The 19,088-nt window shown below is 42.0% G+C and overlaps 1 protein-coding gene across 1 annotated transcript in view; it reads right to left on the bottom strand.

Moving 5' to 3' along the window:
* CRYBG1 (crystallin beta-gamma domain containing 1) overlaps positions 1 to 14,096 on the bottom strand; it is a gene marked incomplete at its 5' end in the record, with an annotated part of 209,365 nt that extends 195,269 nt beyond the window's left edge. The window contains one exon of the mRNA XM_082668869.1: positions 13,924 to 14,096. Within this exon, the coding sequence (XP_082524995.1) occupies positions 13,924 to 14,096 (173 nt within the window). The remainder of the gene's footprint in view (positions 1 to 13,923) is intronic.
* Positions 14,097 to 19,088: the final 4,992 nt, after the last annotated feature.

The raw sequence follows: 19,088 nt of genomic DNA, 5'->3' as shown, positions 1-19,088 counted from the left end.
GCCAACCCCAACCGGCAGCTCTTTAAACAAGGAATATAGAGAAATCTGTATAATGATCACTTGAACCAGTAAAAAGATTATGCCTCTCTCAACCAATATGCCACTCAAAATAAAAACAATTCTAAACTCTAAAACAAAATGTTGATATTCTGAAATAACATAAAACTTCTAGGAATATTCTGAAGTTTTTTCTCTTTCTCATCCCTCCCTGCTTTGCTAATATTGTAAGCACATGCTTAATTTACCAAGTAAGTAATCTAGTACTGGGCACAGATATGAGTACATGTGTGTATACACATATGCATGCATAGGTGAGTACATATAAATACATACAGGTGTGTGCATATAAAGATACACACTGAGTGTGTGTATATATACACACACATACAGGCCAGCATAAGTACTTTACACATATATATGTCCATAGAATAGATGGATAGAACATTATCGAGTGGTCTTTGGAATTCCTTTAGCAGTATCAATGTTGAGACCTCTCAAACATCATAAATCCTTCATCCCCCGTGAGTCTTAAGTTCCTGCATCTCTCAGCCTCTGTCTTGTGCATGTTTGAACATTCACTCTTCTACCTTATTATAATGGCAAATGGGCAACTTTTCATTTTAATGGTGAGTATTGCACAGTCTTCAGAGACAGGAGAATGAGACTCAGTTTCCCAACAATAGAGCTTGAACTGGTTTGCCAGCCCATACCCCAGGGCCTCACACACAGCAGATGTCCACATATGTTAAATAAGTGAATTACATTGGTGCACTTTCTTTTTTTTTTTTTGCAGCACACGGGCCTCTCATTGTTGTGGCCTCTCGCGTTGCGGAGCACAGGCTCCGGACACGCAGGCTCAGCGGCCACGGCTCACGGGCCCAGCCGCTCCGCGGCATGTGGGATCTTCCTGGACCGGGGCACGAACCCGTGTCCCCTGCATCGGCAGGTGGACTCTCAACCACTGTGCCACCAGGGAAGCCCCATCGGTGCACTTTCACTCTCACATTTACTTACCTTCCTGAGTGTGACAGACACAGACACCAAAGACCATACATTAAGACCGCTTTTGATAGAGATAACATCTGCTCAGTTGCTTGAGTCACACGAAAGAAGCAAACCTGATGCTTCAATTACCATTATCACTGGATAACTGTTTTTAAAATTGGAGAAAGTCTATAATAAGCAGAACTGAGCAGAGAGTGTGGTTCAAGATAAAGTAGCAAATTTCCAGTTGTACTCTGGGAATTAGGCAGTACTAATGACTATAGTAATTTATGCTTTAAAATAACTACAATAAATCTAAGTACCAGAGCAGAAGTTTTAGCCTAGTATAATGGAAAAAGAAATTCACTCTCTTCTATGAACTACTGTAAGTTAGTTTTGTGCGTATAATAATACTCATAGAAATTAATGAACATTCTTAAATGTAATTTTAAGAATAACTCAAACACATAAAAGTCAAAATAAAATTCAATTTTCAGAGAAATGAGCACTAAAGACAAACTTGCTAGCTCCTATAAAGAGAAAGATTATTTAAAGGGTTTTCATAATCCTTTTACATCAAACTCTCTAGATCTACGTCTTTCAAGCCAACAGTATTTACTATAAATTCCGAGTCTTGGTCACCAGCATTTTCTTTCCTCTTCTAGGGCTATGATTAATCTTTGCGCAGAGTGAAAAATCCTCAACATTTTTCACCTTAGATTCCTTTGCATACTCTGTGAATCATCTCAGCAACAGGTAAAGGCTTGGTGGCTTTGAGAGTAGATTGGAAATCAGGTGCAACAAGTTTAGCTAACACTTCAGGGACTGAGTCACTGATTCTCGGCAGTATTATCTCAAGTCAAATGTTCCCAGGAAAACAAGAATGCCTCATGGACTTCCCAGCACACATGAATTCTTCATTCTTGGGTATTCCCCTTTTCTAAATAGGATGTGGTAGTGTGCAGATAATTAAAAAGGAGAAATGCATCTTTCCTGGTCTTTGAAAGGGTGATTGCTCTGAGAGTAAATGGATAACTACATTTCTGTTTGATGCTTCTGTTCTTTAACTACCACACACACACACACACACACACACACACACACACACTCATTCACACATTCTACCAACTGCTCATCCAATCAGCTTTAGTTTTCTCATGGTGTGGTGAAAATATTACGAGCTCTGGAGTCTGAAAGACCTGGGTTCAAATACTGTTCTGTCATTTACCAGCTAAATCAGCCTGCGTAAGCTACTTCCCCTCTTTCAGGTTCTGTGTTCTCAACTGTAAAAATGGGGGTAAAATCACCTACTTAGCAGAGCTATTATGAAGATTAGATGAGATACACTGAATATTAAGGCAACTGTCACATAATAGGTAATCAACAACTCGTGCCCTTTCACCTATGTATTCTTTTTTTTTTCTTTTTGGCTCGTGGGCTCTAGAGCGCAGGCTTAGTAGCCGTGCGTATGGCCTCAGTTGCTTCGTGGCATGCGGGATCCTCCCGGACCAGGGGTCGAACCCATGTCCCCTGCATTGGTAGGCGGACTCCCAACCACTGCGCCACCAGGTAAGTCCCCACCTATGTATTCTTAAGTTTCTTATGTTTACTTAACTTATAGGAGAGGTTGGGAATTATTGGGCTGAGAAGAATTCCCCTCCTCCATTCCCCACCTCCGCACCCATTTTCCTCAGAAAACGGCCCAAACCCAACTGGCTGTCTTTTGCTCTTTGTTGATCAGTTCCTGGGTGGCATGAAGACAAAAATTGGTGCTCCCCTTTGTTTAACATCTGCTGGCTTTGTAAATTTGTGGAATTGTAACCAGAGTATGATTACACACACAGAAAGCAACCAGGAGTCCTGTAGTGAGCAAGGAAGTCGATGCATAAACTCCTGAGACGCTTCTCTGTGGGAAACCACGTGATGAAGCAAACACAGCCTCAATGCATCAAGTTATCACCTAGATCTAGGACTGATTGTTCCCTTATGGGCATAAAAAAGAGCTTTAAATAAAAGTGAAATAACAAGGAAGGATACAATTAAGCACCGGTAATGCACTAGCTACTATGACTTCTAGGTCAAAGTACTTGAAACTTCTTACAGGGTGAGATTAGGACAATCACAATATGCAAAGTGGTAAAAGTCAAAACCGAGCCAATGCTGGATATTCAGTCATACTTGTCATACTTTGCTTTTTTATCTTGAAAAAAATTATCCAATTTCTAGTTTTAGACTAACTTGTTTAAACATGTTTACTGACACATATGGGGAATACAAATGTTCTTGTTTCCATCCAAAGTAGCCTCCAATGAAGGATTCCTGAACGATAACTGAGTCTATTCCAGACAAAATTGTTTTGGGGAGTCAATAGTAAAAGAGAATAGTTTTGTAACCCCACCTTGGAGCAACTACATTTTGTTTTGCATATAATAACAGCAAGATAATATTCCTTGCAGATAATAGCAACCACTTAGTTCTCAGGAGGGGAACAGTGGGCAAGCAAGCCAACCTTTGCAAGTAGAGCCAAGAATGGCTGGCAAGGCCTGGGGCAGCCTCCCCTGCACAGGCTTGAAAAGGGCCAGTTCTTAGGTTTGCACGTGGCGCTCATGATAAGGGAGACACTTACACTGTATGTCAACATCAATGTCAACAGTTTGGTTCTACTGTCAACTTTTTCTAATAGCAGAGGCAAAAACAATCAAACTGTGCTTTCATAGAGTATTTATGAAATTCATCAGTATTACGAAAACATTTAAATGACAGATCATAAATAAAATATATTCCCCATCTCAGCACCATTATTATGTCAGGCCCCATAAAAGGAATTCTTGAATGGGTACAATATGGATAGACTCTATAATTTTATTTTATTTATTTTTTGGATAAGACAACAGAAATTTATTTTCTCACAGTTCTGGAGGCTAGAAATCCCAGCCCTAAGTGTCGGCAGGGCTGATTTTCCTGAGGCCTCTCTCCTTGGCTTACAGACGGCTGCTCTCTTGCTGCCTCTTCACATGGTTGCTCCTCTGTGCGTACATGCCCCGGTGTCTCTCTGTGTATCCTAATCTCCTCTTCTTATTATGACAACAGTTAGATTTGTTTGGGGCCCACCCTAATGGCCTCATTATTTAACTTTTTCTCTTTAAAGTCCCTCTCTCCAAATACAATCACATTCTGAGGTACTGGAGTTTAGCGCTTCAGTTATGAATTTTAGGGGGACACATTCATATACTCTATACTTTTTTTCATTTCATTTATTTTTTTTTTATGGCTGCGTTGGGTCTTCGTTGCTACATGCGGGCCTTCTCTAGTTGTGGAGAGCAGAGGCTACTCTTCGTTGCGGTGCGTGGGCTTCTCATCGCGGTGGCTTCTCTTGTTGCAGAGCACAGGCTCTAGGCACATGGGCTTCAGTAGTTGTGGCATACAGGCTCAGTAGTTGTGGCTCGTGGGCTCTACAGTGCAGGCTCAGTAGTTGTGGAACACGAGCTTAGTTGCTCAGTGGCATGTGGGATCTTCCTGGACCAGGGCTCGAACCCATGTCCCCTGCATTGGCAGGCGGATTCTTTTTTTTTTTTTTTTCTTTTTTGCGGTATGCGGGCCTCTCACTGTTGTGGCCTCTCCCGTTGCAGAGCACAGGCTCCGGACGCGCAGGCTCAGTGGCCATGGCTCACAGGCCAAGCCGCTCCGCGGCATGTGGGATCCTGCCGGACCAGGGCACAAACCCATGTTCCCTGCATTGGCAGGCAGACTCCCAACCACTGCGCCACCAGGGAAGCCCTGGCAGGCGGATTCCTAACCACTGCGCCACCAGGAAGTCCCTACTCTATAATTTTAAAGACCATCTTATTATTATAAAATATGGGTTGTGCAAACTTTAAACATTTTTTGAAAACATGAATTAAGATATTTTGTGTGTGTGCGTGTTTTGTTTGTTTGGGTTTTGGGTTTGTTTCTTTTTTGTTTTTTAGGTAGTAGGTGAAGTACTAATTACAGCAGGAACTCTGAAGGTATTCAGTATGTCAGTAAGCAGACTACAGTGTATATTCCAGCTGAATAACTAATAACTCAATCTGGGGATCAGACAGTCTCATAGTTGTTGGTTTATGAATCTAGGCAAAGATTTCCCAGAGAATAGTCATCAGGAAGTTAGATGAGTCAGTTGGGCTCCTGCCAGAGTTGGGTAGAGGCCAGGAATGGAGCGGTACAGTCTATAACCCAAGAGAATCCAAAAGAACAGCTGAGCAGAAAGCAGAAAACCTGCTTTTAGTTGCACTTCCCCATTTGCATTGCATTCTTTGAACTTCAGTTCCCTCATCTACAAAATGAGGGTCTGGGCTTACTAGTAGCACAGAGCCATTACGAGCTTCATGAGGGATAAAATACCAGCAGTAGTTTATAATCCTTGAAGTGTAAGGTCAACATAAGGTGAAACTTGTATTCGTTAACAGGGAGCCCTCAATGATAAATCAGCAAGTAAAACCAAAGGATTCAAGCAGCAGGACCTCTAGAGACCTAAGTGAGAGCTACTCCTTGAGAAATTCTGACACCCCACTTAGCCTGAGCAGCAACTATAAATTCTGAGGGCCACCTAGCTAGCCACTTATATCTGACTTTGCACTCTACTGCCTGGGCCGAGACTGTGAGGGAAGAAGAAGGGTGTACCAACCAGGTCCCCTTCCAGGTCATGCTGTTTCCTGACGAAGCTTGGGCAGAAGCCCCAGACTAAGGATCTAGACACGGATGCTTTTGGATATAACATACACTTTAGAATTTCTGCTTTAAAATTGTTTTTTCTTCCAAGAATTTAACACATGGTACTTTAATGTATTTAAATAGTTTTTCTCTTCACTAATTAATATAGAAATTGTTTAGTACCAAACATTAATTTGTTTTCCTATGTATATTATAATCCCTGCATGTGAAATCTACAGCCTAAATACACTCACTGTGGGAATACAAAGAAGGTAGCGTTAACCACAGTGCTTCCAATTTGCAGTGATTAACTGCAGGACTCAAGACCACCAGCTGGAGAACCCTAGCCCCAACCATAAAGAACTCCCTGACAGTCAAGTTACCATATGCCTCTCTGTACCTCATTCTTCCTCAAAATAGGAATAATATTGATAATATTACCTACCTCTCAGGGATGTTATGAATTAACTGTAGTGAGTTAATAGTTGTAAAGTACTTAGAACAGTGTCTGACAGACACAGTGTATGTTAAATAAGCTGCATCTTTCAACGAAATCTTGATGGAAAACAATGTTTTCACAGACATGGTCTAAAGCTATTATAAATCAACTGCCTCCTGTATTTTCTTGTCTTATTCATAGCACATGTTATTTTGCCTCTTGACCCCAACTTCAAGATGAAAAACTATCCAACTAGAGAACCAAACTACAAACCAATATCTTGCCAAGCTTAACAGTAACTTATTTTCACTCATTTAACTTCCATACAGGGGAAGGTAAAAAACAAAAGGCACTCGTTAATTCTGTGTTTCATTCTTCCGCGTTAGCTACAGGTTCTACCTGTCCTCGTCTTATCTATAACTTGTAGATGAGAGAAACTGGGACACCACAAACGGACTCAGGATTCTCTGCCTCACCTGTGTGTCTCGGGGGTCTCCTGGTACTTTGTCAAAATGATCCCTTGTTATGAAGTTTCTCTATCATTGCTTCACTCCCATTGAATAGGCCAATCCAGGAGACACACAGTGCTGTAAAGACAGCACTAAGCAAGTGCTCATTCTCTAGCGTGAAGGCGTCTCATAAACCTGAACGCACAGAGGTATTTTGATGAGGCATTTGCATTGGCCCAACGCAGCTGTGTTTTAAGGGAGCGATAAGTGAGCTAATGAGACTCATAAACAATTGGCTGGCCTTTCTTGCCAAAATCCCCACAGGTGTCAGATATTTATACATACCTTATCTTGAAAACTCACTTTGGGACAAGATATTGAATTCACATTTCAATCCTCTCTTGGGTAAAAGTCCAGAATTCATTTTTCTAAAGTGCATATATGAAAAGACACCTGTTGGATATGCCAGGAAATTTGGTATGACAATAAAGATAGGTTGCTCTTAAGGAAGAACACCGGCAATGCTGGACTCTTCCTGATGGAGACTCCAGAATCATTCTGACGGAGATTGAGTAGACACCAAGTTAGCTGTGTACCCTATATAACAATCCTCTCTGGATCTGTAAATCTATCTAAAAAATGTCAAGAACCACTCATTTTTAGCCTGTAATCTTAGAGTATTAATATCATGTTTACCTATAATTTCAGCGAAGGTTTTCAAATCAATATGTCACAATTGAAGGCCAATCTTTATTCCTAGGTGCCAAAATGCGATAGAATAGCTGAGATAATCTAAGGCTCTAGATATTTTAAATAGAAAATTATTTATGCATAATCCTGAATACATGATTCTCTTTGTTTTAAATGCCACTGAGAAAATAAAAGTTTCCACGATTTTTCTTTTTGTCCAGTATTGGATATAGTTTAAGATGAGCATAATCTGAAGAAGATTTAGAGCCTTTGACGATCTCTGTATGAGAGAATAAAAATTCTCATTAATTATTCAGTATGAGTAAAACTTCTTCAGGAGAGAAGAAATTTTCTCCTCCTTCAAGGTAATCCTTATTCTGACCTCAGTGCATTTGGTTAAATCTTCTATTTCTGCACTTAAGGCATGATATGCTACTTTATTCACCCATATGCCCCTCCTCCACTAAATTACAAGTATCTTAGGAGCAGAGGTCAGCTCTAATTTCATTGTTCTTTTCTCCAGTGCCTGATACAGAATAAGTGCTCAGTAAGTGTTTGTTGGACATAAGAAACTTCTCTTTAAATTCGGATTGAGAATCATTTCAATAAGATACAGAAAGGAATTTGCTGCCATAGACTAATGTATCATTAATCCTAGAAAAATGATTCTGTAGGTAAGATTGCATTGCTTTTCATGAACAGGCTCTCTAGATCTTCTATACAGTAGCTAAAACATGAAAGGGAGATTAAACAATCATTTGATAAATTTTTCAAGGTAAACAGAAATGCATACAGTTCAAGATTCAAATAATCTCACCAGACACAGTTTTTTTAATAACTAAATCACTTCTTTCTGCATGGACATTCCTAAAACACAACCAACGCCTTAGGTGAACTAAAAGTTAAGACAGATAAGCGTTTTTAATGTTCATAGTAAGATGGGCATTTTGAATGAATATTAGCAGTTAGAAAATAAATTTCAATATTGAATATCTTTGCTACATGGCTCTAATCATGCATGAATAGTAAAGCAGTGATTCGCTGTCTCATCCTTATAAATAAAATTTATAATTGAAAGCTACAGAAGAAAAAAGAAATAAACCTAAGCCCAGAAGTACTAAAGGTCTCCAAAAGTGTTCACATCACTTGGTTACGGACTAAGACGATTATGACTAAAAGTGTAGAAATAGAGTGGATAAAGTAATATAATGACAGAGCTAAGTGGCAAAGAATTATCCTATACTAAACTTAGACTCCAAAATCACTTCAGGAGAGGGATTTCCCTGGCGGTCCAGTGGTTTAAAACTGTGCCTTCCAATGCGGGGGGTGTGGGTTCGACCCCTGGTTGGGGAACTAAAATCCCATATGCCTTGTGGCCAAAAAACCAAAACATAAAAACAGAAAGCAATATTGTAACAAATTCAATAAAGACTTTAAAAAAAAGGTCCACATTTTAAAAAAATCTAACAAAACAAAACAAAACCAAAAAATCACTTCAGGAGAAATGCCTCTAACTTCAAGTATAAAGTTTATCTTTGGCTTCTTAAATCAGATGTATTAAGACTTTTAAGTCATTGAATGCACAAAGGCCTGCACTTTTACAACTACAAAGGTACTTCCAGTTACCCAAAGGTACTTCAAGTCTTGACAGACCTGGTTACAACCTCTCCTGGACTTGGAGTTGTTTGACTCCACTTACAAAGTACAAAGGGATTTATGAATGCTACCACCATTACTATGCAGACAACGACAATTACAACATCACTGCCACAATCACTCCCACTCCCATCACCTTTCATCTGTCCAGCACCTGCTTCAGGTTGGGCCCTGGGCCAGGTGTTTTACATAGATAGTATTTAACCATCAGAGAGCCCCAGAAGAGAAGTGCTATTGTCTCCATTTTACAGAGAAAGCTGAGGCTTAGCAAAACTTATCCAAATAGCAGAGACAAATTTGAAACTGAGTCTGTCCAACACCACAGTCTATGCCTTTTTCCACTGCAGCGTGCTCTCAGAGCTATTTATTGAGCCTCTGTTATCTTCCAGGCACTGTGCTAGTCATTGTAAATACATATTTAGAAGTCTCCAAAACAATGCTAAGAGGTAGGTCGCAGATCATGAAACTGAAGTTAGAGCAGTAAAGAAACTTCCCCAGGACCTCACCGCTAGTAAGTGACAGGGCTAAAATTTAAACTCCTGCTTTATCAGTGGTGAAACCACATAAACTTAAAATGTCAAACTCTTGCCTTTGGCATAAGCTAAATAAGGGAAATAACCCAGTATGTATTAACCAGTTTAGATGCAATATTAGGTAAAACAAACTTAGGCTTATCTAGCTATGTCCTTTATATTAGAAAATAATTAAACCTGTTTAGAGTTCTAAACACTAAACCAGCCACAAAAGACTGAAAACTAGAGTCAATTAAGTCACGAAGACTAACACTCTACAGTTCCAGAACGCTTTCAAATAACATTTTATTGTTCTTTTTCTCATGGAATAAAACAGCAGTTTATCCTCACAACACTCTAGTGATATAAACAGGGAGTAAGTTGTTTTCCCTTTATAGAAGGAAAAGGTCCATGCCAGGACAGAAAAACTAAGGGACTGTTGACAGTCCCAAAACTTGAACCTATGTACCCTGTAATGAGGATGCTCTGCTCTCTGGCTCTGGCTGCATTTTGTCCTCCAAATGAAACCAGGTCTGCTGATTTTCAGAGGATTATGGAGCCCAGCCATCACCTGAGTTTGGCTTCCCTGCAGAGAGCATTAATGCTTGCTTCTAGGTTTCGAGTTCAGTTCAGTTCGTGGGTGATCATTTTTAATTCACTGTACTGACCTTAGCGAAGAGCCCATTTCTAGTCAAAATAACACTGGATGTCTTGATTAGGGAGAATAAAAAGGAACAACTATTTTCTAGCAGAAAATAAACAATGAAATTACTACTCAAAAGAAAGTATAGGGCTTCCCTGGTGTCACAGTGGTTAAGAATCCGCCTGCCAATGCAGGGGACACAGGTTCGAGCCCTGGTCCAGGAAGATCCCACATGCCACCGAGCAACTATGCTCATGTGCCACAACTACTGAGCCTGCGCTCTAGAGCCCACGAGCCACAACTACTGGGCCTGCGTGCCACAACTACTGAAGCTTGCGTGCCTAGAGCCTGTGCTCCACAACAAGAGAAGCCACCGCAATGAGAAGCCCACACACTGCAACGAAGAGTAGCCCCCGCTTACTGCAACTAGAGAAAGCCCGTGCGCGGCAATAAAGACTCAACACAGCCAAAGATAAATAAAATAAACTAAATTTATTAAAAAAAAAGAAAGTATAGGCAAGATAGTAGTAAGAAAAAGGAGAAACAGCTCCCATTTATTGAGCACTCATAATGTGCCAGTCACTTTTCTGAGCACCTGACATGCATTAACTTACTTATTTTTATAACAATGCTTATTATGTCCCTTTTATGGATGAGAAAACTGAAGCACAGAAAGGATAATAACTTGCCCAGGATGACACAGCTCAGTGTCACAGTAAGTAGAACAGGGATTTAAACCCAGATAGAGAATCCACACTCTGAATAAATTGTTTACAACATGAAGTATAATTCAAGGGCTTCCCTGCTGGTGCAGTGGTTAAGAATCCGCCTGCCAATGCAGGGGACACGGGTTCGACCCCTGGTCCGGGAAGATCCCACATGCCACGGAGCAACTAAGCCCGTGCGCCACAACTACTGAGCCCGCGCTGAGCCCACAAGCCACAACTACAGAGCCCGTGCCCCTAGAGCCCGTGCTCCGCAACAAGAGACGCCACCGCAATGAGGAGCCCGCGCACTGCAACGAAGAGTAGCCCCCGCTCACCACAACTAGAGAAAGCCCGCACGCAGCAACAAAGACCCAACGCAGCCAAAAATAAATAAATAAAAAATTTTTAAAAAATGAAGTGTAATTCAAAACCTAATAAATGACGGTGCCACTAATGGCTGCTAAGGAAAGTCTGGCCATAGCTCGCCATGCCCTCTCCACACACCAACGTGGTCCCTCTGATGGCAAGAGCAGAATGGACGAGACAGGAGATGAGGCTGACCCAGAAGGGCGAGGCTCTATTTCTATGGAAAATTACATATTAACATGTTTACCAAAACCAAGCTGAAAAAAACCTCTAAGGGTGAATTTCAGGAAGAGAGTCAGCCATGTTCAAATTATTTTATGTAAAGAAAGCAAGCAATGGTCACTGAATTTTAGAACATCTACACTGAAAGTCACAAATATTTGCAGAATACAGAAATCTAACATCAATAAACTTTGAACCATCGTTGGAGTGGTAAAAGCTCTTTTAGGAAGAGAAGCATTTTCCCCCTCCCCAACCCTGTTTTTTCCATTTCTCCCATTAGACCTTTGCATTTATAATAATGATGATGGTGGTGATGGTGGTGGTGGTGATGGTGATGATGGCTTTACATTTACTGAGTTTCTACTTTGTGTCCAGAAGTGTGATAAGAGTTTTACATTTAATCACATGAATTATCATGTGGTATTCATGACAGCCTTACAAAGTTAGTATTACTCTTTTCTCCATTTTCCATATGAAGAAACTGAGACTCAGAAAGGTGAAGTAACTTGCGCAAGGTCACGCATCCAGGACATAAATTCACTTTCATTTGCTCTAAAAGCCCACAATATTAATCGTGTATGACCAGCAGATAAGTGTGGCCACCTGACTGTCCCATCGTTATGTAGAAACAAAGGCCACAGTGAGTGCTGCACATTCCAGCTGAAGTCCACCACCTCCAAATCCTGGACAGAAATGAACGTACCGGGCAGATGGCTCAAGAGAGCCACGTTGGCCAAAGATGGGCCAGAAACCTAAGGGTGCTTTAGCTGCTCTCTTTACTAGAAACAGGTACAATCTCTCAGAAGTAAACAAAATATTTATAAACATGGTATAACTAGAAAAACATCCCAAAGACAGACCAGTAAGTTTAGTTCTCAGGACATTTGTTAGTACAAAGTTCATCATAGTTCTGAAGGAAAGAATGGAATGCTTCAAGACTGAACTAAAATACATGAAGCTCAAGGAGAGAAACAAAGACTCCTATTTTAAGTTTCAATCTAAAACGTATTTGCGTTTGAATAAATTGTTTACAGCTGTGCATTATCTCATTTGATAGATACGAAATGATGTGACTAGGTCAAATAAGAACCACCACTATGGAAGTTTTTAAAATATTTACTGAGGTAATAGGAAAAATGCTTTTATGTTGGATACATCATTATTAAGTAACATATTTTGTTAGAAATTTCAATTAGTAGTTAAGCACAGTAAGTCTTTATGTGGATAAAAAAAATGTCCTATTACAACCAAGTACTACTGGGAATGATAAATATGAGAAAAAATACCTTCTCTCTTAGCACACCTCTCCCTATGCCCTCACACATAGACTGCCCTGAACCACCTGTTCAGGAAGTACTTCTCAGAAAGTACCATATTCTTCCAAGTGTTGGCGATGCTCATAATGCACCTCTGCCTGGAACTTGTTGCTCCTCCCCTTTTCTGTCTGACTAAAGCGCTTCAGTCATCCTCCTCCAGGAAGCCTCCCTAGATCCCCTCCTCTATGCTAACAACTATCATAGCACTTAACCCACTGTTTACTTTTTGGGCTCCTCAAGACATTAAAAAGTCTTTGATAACAGAGACCACTCTCATTGTTTTTGATATCCCAGCACTTAGTTAATAAAATATTTGCTAAATGAATGAAAATGTGTTGCAAATTAAGACCTTTTTTAGAAACAAAGGAAAAATATTCCTACAATGCAAATCTTGCACAGTATTATTCTCATTGTTCATAAAGGTGTGTTTTAAAAACACATACAGAAGGATATACTGGATATTGCCACCTGTCCTTCATTAAAAATATTTCACACACCTGTACTCCATAAAAATACTGTTACATCCAATTGATTATTGTTCAACGAATCCATCAGTTCAGATAGTATAATTGAATAATTATGCATAAAGGATAAAATCATCACAAAATCATGGCAAAGAATTTAAAAGCACAATGGCAGTTACACTTTGAATAACTAGGTTCTGCCTGGTTCTCCCACTGATTCCAATGGGGACAAGCCATTCACCCTTTGGTCTCAGATTCTCCACGCATAAAATGGGGGTAACCATTCCTCCCACTTCTTCCTCCATTCGGATCCTCTGAGGACAATGGAGATATAACAACTGCAAGAGTGGGACTCTTCACAATTCAGGCACCACTATCAAGTCTTACAGAATCCCCAGGTGGAGCTCCGATCATCATTCGTTATGGTAATAACCCTTCACAACCCACACGCTCTCGTTAGCAAGTTGATAGTATAGACTCTGGTGTAGAGTCTTTGCCAGTCAAAATAAAGAACACATGTGTGGGCACAAGTTCCTCTCGCTGGAGCTTGGTCTGAGCTAGAAGCCGCGAGGAACCCGGTCACACGCAGCGGCCACCACATCCCCCCCTTGGAACCCGTTACGCTCCTGTCAGGGGAAACGACCCTGGGCCTTTCCCCTTCTCCGAGAGGGGTCGAGCGGGCTGACGGTGGAGAGGACTCCAGGGTCAGCGCAGCAGGAGTAGAAAGGGGGCAGGAGGAGGTGAGACTGTTGGGGGGAGGGAGGAGCTCGGCGAGGGGCTTACCTGGCCTCGCCGAAGGACGCCGGGGGCGGGTGCGGAATGAACACCCCACAGTCAGACCGCGGAGGTTGCTGTTTCTTCTTGGAGCGCCAGATATGGAAAGAGGCGTGCTTCTTGGGGGTCCTGGACGGACTGGACTCCCCGTGGTCGCCCTGAGGTGGCAGCGACAGTGGCATCTTCTCGTCTGCTTCCTCCTCCGGCTGCTCGGATGCTGCCGTCTCCGCCGCCCGGTCCTTGTGGAAGAACGCACCTGGGCGCCAAGCTGGCCCGCCTTTCCCAGCGCGCCGTCCGACCCCGCCCCCTGGTCGCGGGACCGCAGCAAAGCGCGCCCCCCACACCCGACCGCGGCGCGGAAGGCAAGGGGCGGGAGCCCAGGTGAGGTGCGCGCGCCGGAGTCCCAAGGTAGGGAGGACACGCCCCCGGGCCCGGGCCTCGAGGAGCGCGGCGGCCGCGGGACAGCGACACCTACTGGACAGCCTGGGAACCGCGTCTCCTGACGCTGCATCCTCTACCCTAGTGGGAGCAAGAGTCGGGTCGGGTTTTGACACCACCTCTGACGCATGTGCCATCGGTCGTCTGAGGAGTTGCTGGTCACTCTTGGCCTTCGCAAGGCTGGCACGAAGAATGCTAAGCCACGAGCCCCGCCTGAAAGAAGGATGGGGAGAGGCGCATCCCGTGGCCGGGCTGCTCGGCAATTAGAACTAATCCCTCTCCCCTTTAGGTGTCTTGAGCAATGTCATGTGAGGAGTGGCTTCTGTTCCTGTTTGTAATCACGGGTGCCAACTCCTCTCCTCTCCCTTCAAGAGTCTGAAAAATTAATTTGTACTTGCACCTCATAAAGCACAAAAGGATAAAAAACTGAAGGGAATGAGGCATATTCCCCAGTTCCCAAGGGCTTAATAGATCCCTCATTGTGAATTAATGCCAGTCCCACAGGCCTCTCCGACATCTGTTTTACTGTTAATGATTTCCTTTTTTAACCACACAATCCTGGTTAAGTAGCAAAGGGGACTAATATTTAAGCAAAAGAAGTCCATGAGCAATTCACTTTGGGCATTATTGGAGTATAAAGTGCTGAAGAACCAAGTACTGCTTTAAAATTCAATGCAGTACAAGTCCCTCTTACACTGTAATACTTCTTTCTTTGCTCTTTGAAGACCCAACTTATTCATTCATTCATTCAAGAACATTCATTTTTATTTATTTTTATATTTACATTTTTATCAATGTAATCCTACATATAGTAAAAAAAAGCACAAACCATTAAGTATATAACTCAAATATTTACATATTTATGTGGTTGGGGGTATAAAATGTTTTTAAAAAGGACAGTTGACATTGCCTTAGAAAATCCTTCTGTATGTGGATTTTAAATATACCATTATAAAAATATAGAATATTTCCCAAACCACCTTAGTCCCTCTCCTGTCCCCTTCCACTGCCTTACCCCTCCCTTCTGTAAAAGTTTACCATTATTTCAATTTATATCACCAGAGATTAATTTTGACTCTTCTGGAACTTCACTGAAGTGGAATCACAAGATGTACCTCTTTGTCTCTGGTTTCTTTTGCTCAGTATTAGTCTATGAGAATCATCCACATTGCTTCACATAGCAGTTTTTCATTTAAAAAAATTATTGTGTACTCTCCCATGATATAAATATACCACAATTCGCTTGTCTGTTCTACTGTGGATGGACATTTAGGTGTTTCGAGATTGGGGCTATTACGAATAAAGCTGGTGTGAACCTGTTGCACTATAAGCATCCATTTCTTTTGGATATGTACCCAGGAGCTCAGCCTCTGGGTAACACGGTGGGCGTATGTTCAGCGTCAATCGATTTTGCCAAAAAATTTTCCAAAATGGTTGTATCAATTTATTCTCCTTTCAGCAATGTTTAAAACTTCCAGTTTTTCTATATTTTCATCAACACTTGATATCAATTTTTAAAATTTCAGCCATTTTGATGGAGGTGTAATGTTATCTCACTGTAGTCTTAATTTATATTTCCTCAAGAAACATTTATTGAGTTTACTGAGTACTAATTATGTGCCAGGCCTTGACTTCGGGGGGAAGGGTGGTTGGTGACTGACAGACACATAGATGATATACGTCAAAGGGTAAGAGAATTAGTAGAGGTACGTACCAGGCCTTATGGGAGTTTGGAAACATTACTAACCCAGCCTGGGAGTTTGGGAGGGAGGAAGAGGAGTGGTCAGTAAAGGTTTATTATAAAAGTAGCCCTTGAGTTGAATCTTATTTATTTATTTATTTATTTGTGGCTGTGTTGGCTCTTTGTTGCTGCGCACGGGCTTTCTCTAGATGCGGCGAGCAGGGGTTACTCTTCGTTGCGGTGCATGGGCTTCTCATTGCGGTGGCTTCCCTTGTTGCAGAGCATAGGCGCGTGGGCTTCAGTAGTTGTGGTTCATGGACTCTAGAGCGCAGGATCAGTAGTTGTGCTGCACGGGCTTAGTTGCTCCGCAGCATGTGGGATCTTCCCGGACCAGGGCTCGAACCTGTGTCCCCTGCATTGGCAGGTGGATTCTTAACCACTGTGCCACTAGGGAAGCCCCTTGAGTTGAATCTTAAAGGGCAAAGGGATCAGCAAGAAAAAAGGAAGAGAAAGGAAGAGGGAAGGAGGGAAAAGAGAAGTTAAAGGGAAAAAAGAGGACATCTTCTCAAGCACACTTGCTCAAATATTACAAGTTCAGTAATTCATTCTTTCATTCCTGACTCCTCCAAGCAGATTCTTCATGCTATTCCCTTCTACCATCAAGGAATCTGGAACATATTTCAGTTATCACACTGTCCATATCGCACGGACATGATTTGTTTACGTATGTGTCTCCTATTAGCCTGAGAGAAACACAAGAACATTTCTCATTTATTTTTACATTTTCAAAATGTAAATATCCATTCATTGAAAAAATTAATCAAATGAATTGGTATTTAAACTAACTGGATACCTAGAATGTTTCAGGCACAGATCTTGTAGACTGTTTAGTTTGTAAGAGCAAAGATCGCATGGGTCTTTTTTACTATTATATCCCCAGTGACTAGCACGGTGCATGGCACAGAGTTGGCACCCAATATAGATTTTTTTATCTGAGTGATAAGAAATTAGAACTATGTATAGGAGACCTAAAATACAGTACTTGTGATTAATCTAGTGAGGGAAATAGACACTTAAATACAACTTGATAAAATACAACTTGTACCATAAAACTTGATATGTTCTAACCAAAGTGTTTCACTGTTTTCCAGTCATTGCAAAAGTAGACAAACTTAGGCTTGTTTAAGCAATAAATTAACTTATCATGGCATGTGAGATGGCTCACAGACTATCCCACAAAGCTAGAGAGCCAGACTCTGAAGCCCAAACATGTCCAGCCACTCCTGAGAGCTGGTCTAGCAAACACCACACTTATCACCTCTCGCAGTAGGGGCTACACACAGGCAGCTCTGCTACTGCCATCCCAAGAATCAAAGATTTGTTCTGATCACTCTTGACCGAAGATCAGCCCCACACCTTGCCCCCTTACACACTAACGCTCACTTCTAAAAAAAAAGTTCCGTTCAGGTACATCTGATTGAGGGAGCTCAGATCCTTTAATGGCTTCTTAGCTGCAAGGGAAATTTGAGATTTCTGGGTTCTACTTCAGAGAGATGGAATTCATGTGGCTCAAAATTTGCCAAACATAACACCGATACTCAAAAGAACCTAGGCAGCCAAAAGCACACAAGATGGTCACTGCCGAAGGAAAGGGCAAAAGGCTATGGGAACACAGAACAAGTGACTAACTCTGGATGGCTCTGGGAAGTCATCAGCAGGGAGGTGACAGGTTGATGAGCTGTGCTGATGAATAAGAATTTATCAGATAGAGAAGAGAGGGCTGGTAATCCAGAAAGGGTAAACAACATGGGCCAAAGCCCAGCATTGTGCAAGGTGCATGTGTTGGTGGGGAATAGTGAGAAGTTCAGTGAGGTTGGATAAAAGGGGATGGGGTGGGGCAGGAAGGGAGGAGATGATGCTGGTATGATCAGGTGGGCCCAGATTGCTAAGCACTTGGTGAGCCATGCTTTTAAGGAATTGGGATTTAGCTTTGTAGGCAATAGGGACCCAGCTTACATTTTTTTCTTCTTTTTTTTGCGGTATGCGGGCCTCTCACTGTTGTGGCCTCTCCCGTTGCGGAGCACAGGCTCCGGATGTGCAGGCTCAGCGGCCATGGCTCACAGGCCCAGCCGCTCTGCAGCATGTGGGATCTTCCCGGACCGGGGCAAGAACCCGTGTCCCCTGCATCAGCAGGTGGACTCTCAACCACTGCGCCACCAGGGAAGCCCAGCTTACATTTTTAAATAGAGTGACATGAACAAACTTGGGACTTACAACGTCCCTGAATGGAATGGAGTAGCGAAAAACTAGAAAGGTGAAAATATTTGAGGAAGACCAGTTAAGAGGTTGCTGCAAGAGGTCAGGGGAGGGGTGATGAGAGTCCACACCAAGGCGATGGGGTGGAAATGGACTGAAGGGAATGGATACAAAATCATGTAGGAGATGGAATCACCAGGAATTGTAGTAAATAGAGAAGAAGTAATCAAGAATGACAATGAGGTTAGATTTTTAGCTTAGGTAAATGGATGAAGGTGAAACCATTAACTAAAAACAGGAAAGCAGGAGAAAGATCAGGGTCTCTGGGCATGAAAATAAATTTGGTTTTGAACATATTGAGGCTGAAGGGCTTGGAGGCTATATAGGCACAGATGTCTAAGAATTCATTGAACATATGGTTATGGAGGCCACAGGTCAGGGCTACATACGTAGATTTGGACTTCATCACCGAATAGGTGGAATCTGATGCTGTGAAATCAGGTGAAATTACCTAGGGCAAATGTGTAGAATAAGGATAAAGGAGGAGCAAGGACAAAACCCTGAGTAACACTGACATTTACGTGCTTTGCAGGTAAGGGGGAGCCTACACACAACAGAGGGCAGACAGTGCAGTTAAAGAGGTAGGAGGTTGTCTGGGGCAAAGTGCATCCCTTTGGCAACGTCATGTGATGCCTATCTTCAAGATTTTATAGATAGATAGAAGCTGGGTCCTCTATCTTATTATGCCCTTTGCACTCTTCTCCCTCTATCCAGCAATCTCAGGTGCATTTAACATCTC

The sequence above is a fragment of the Grampus griseus genome, assembly GCF_964374135.1.
Source record: "Grampus griseus genome assembly, chromosome: 13".
NCBI classification, from domain to species: Eukaryota; Metazoa; Chordata; class Mammalia; order Artiodactyla; family Delphinidae; genus Grampus; species Grampus griseus.
The sequence above is the reverse complement of the archived record's forward strand: the minus strand, read 5'-3'. Positions and strand labels throughout refer to the sequence as shown.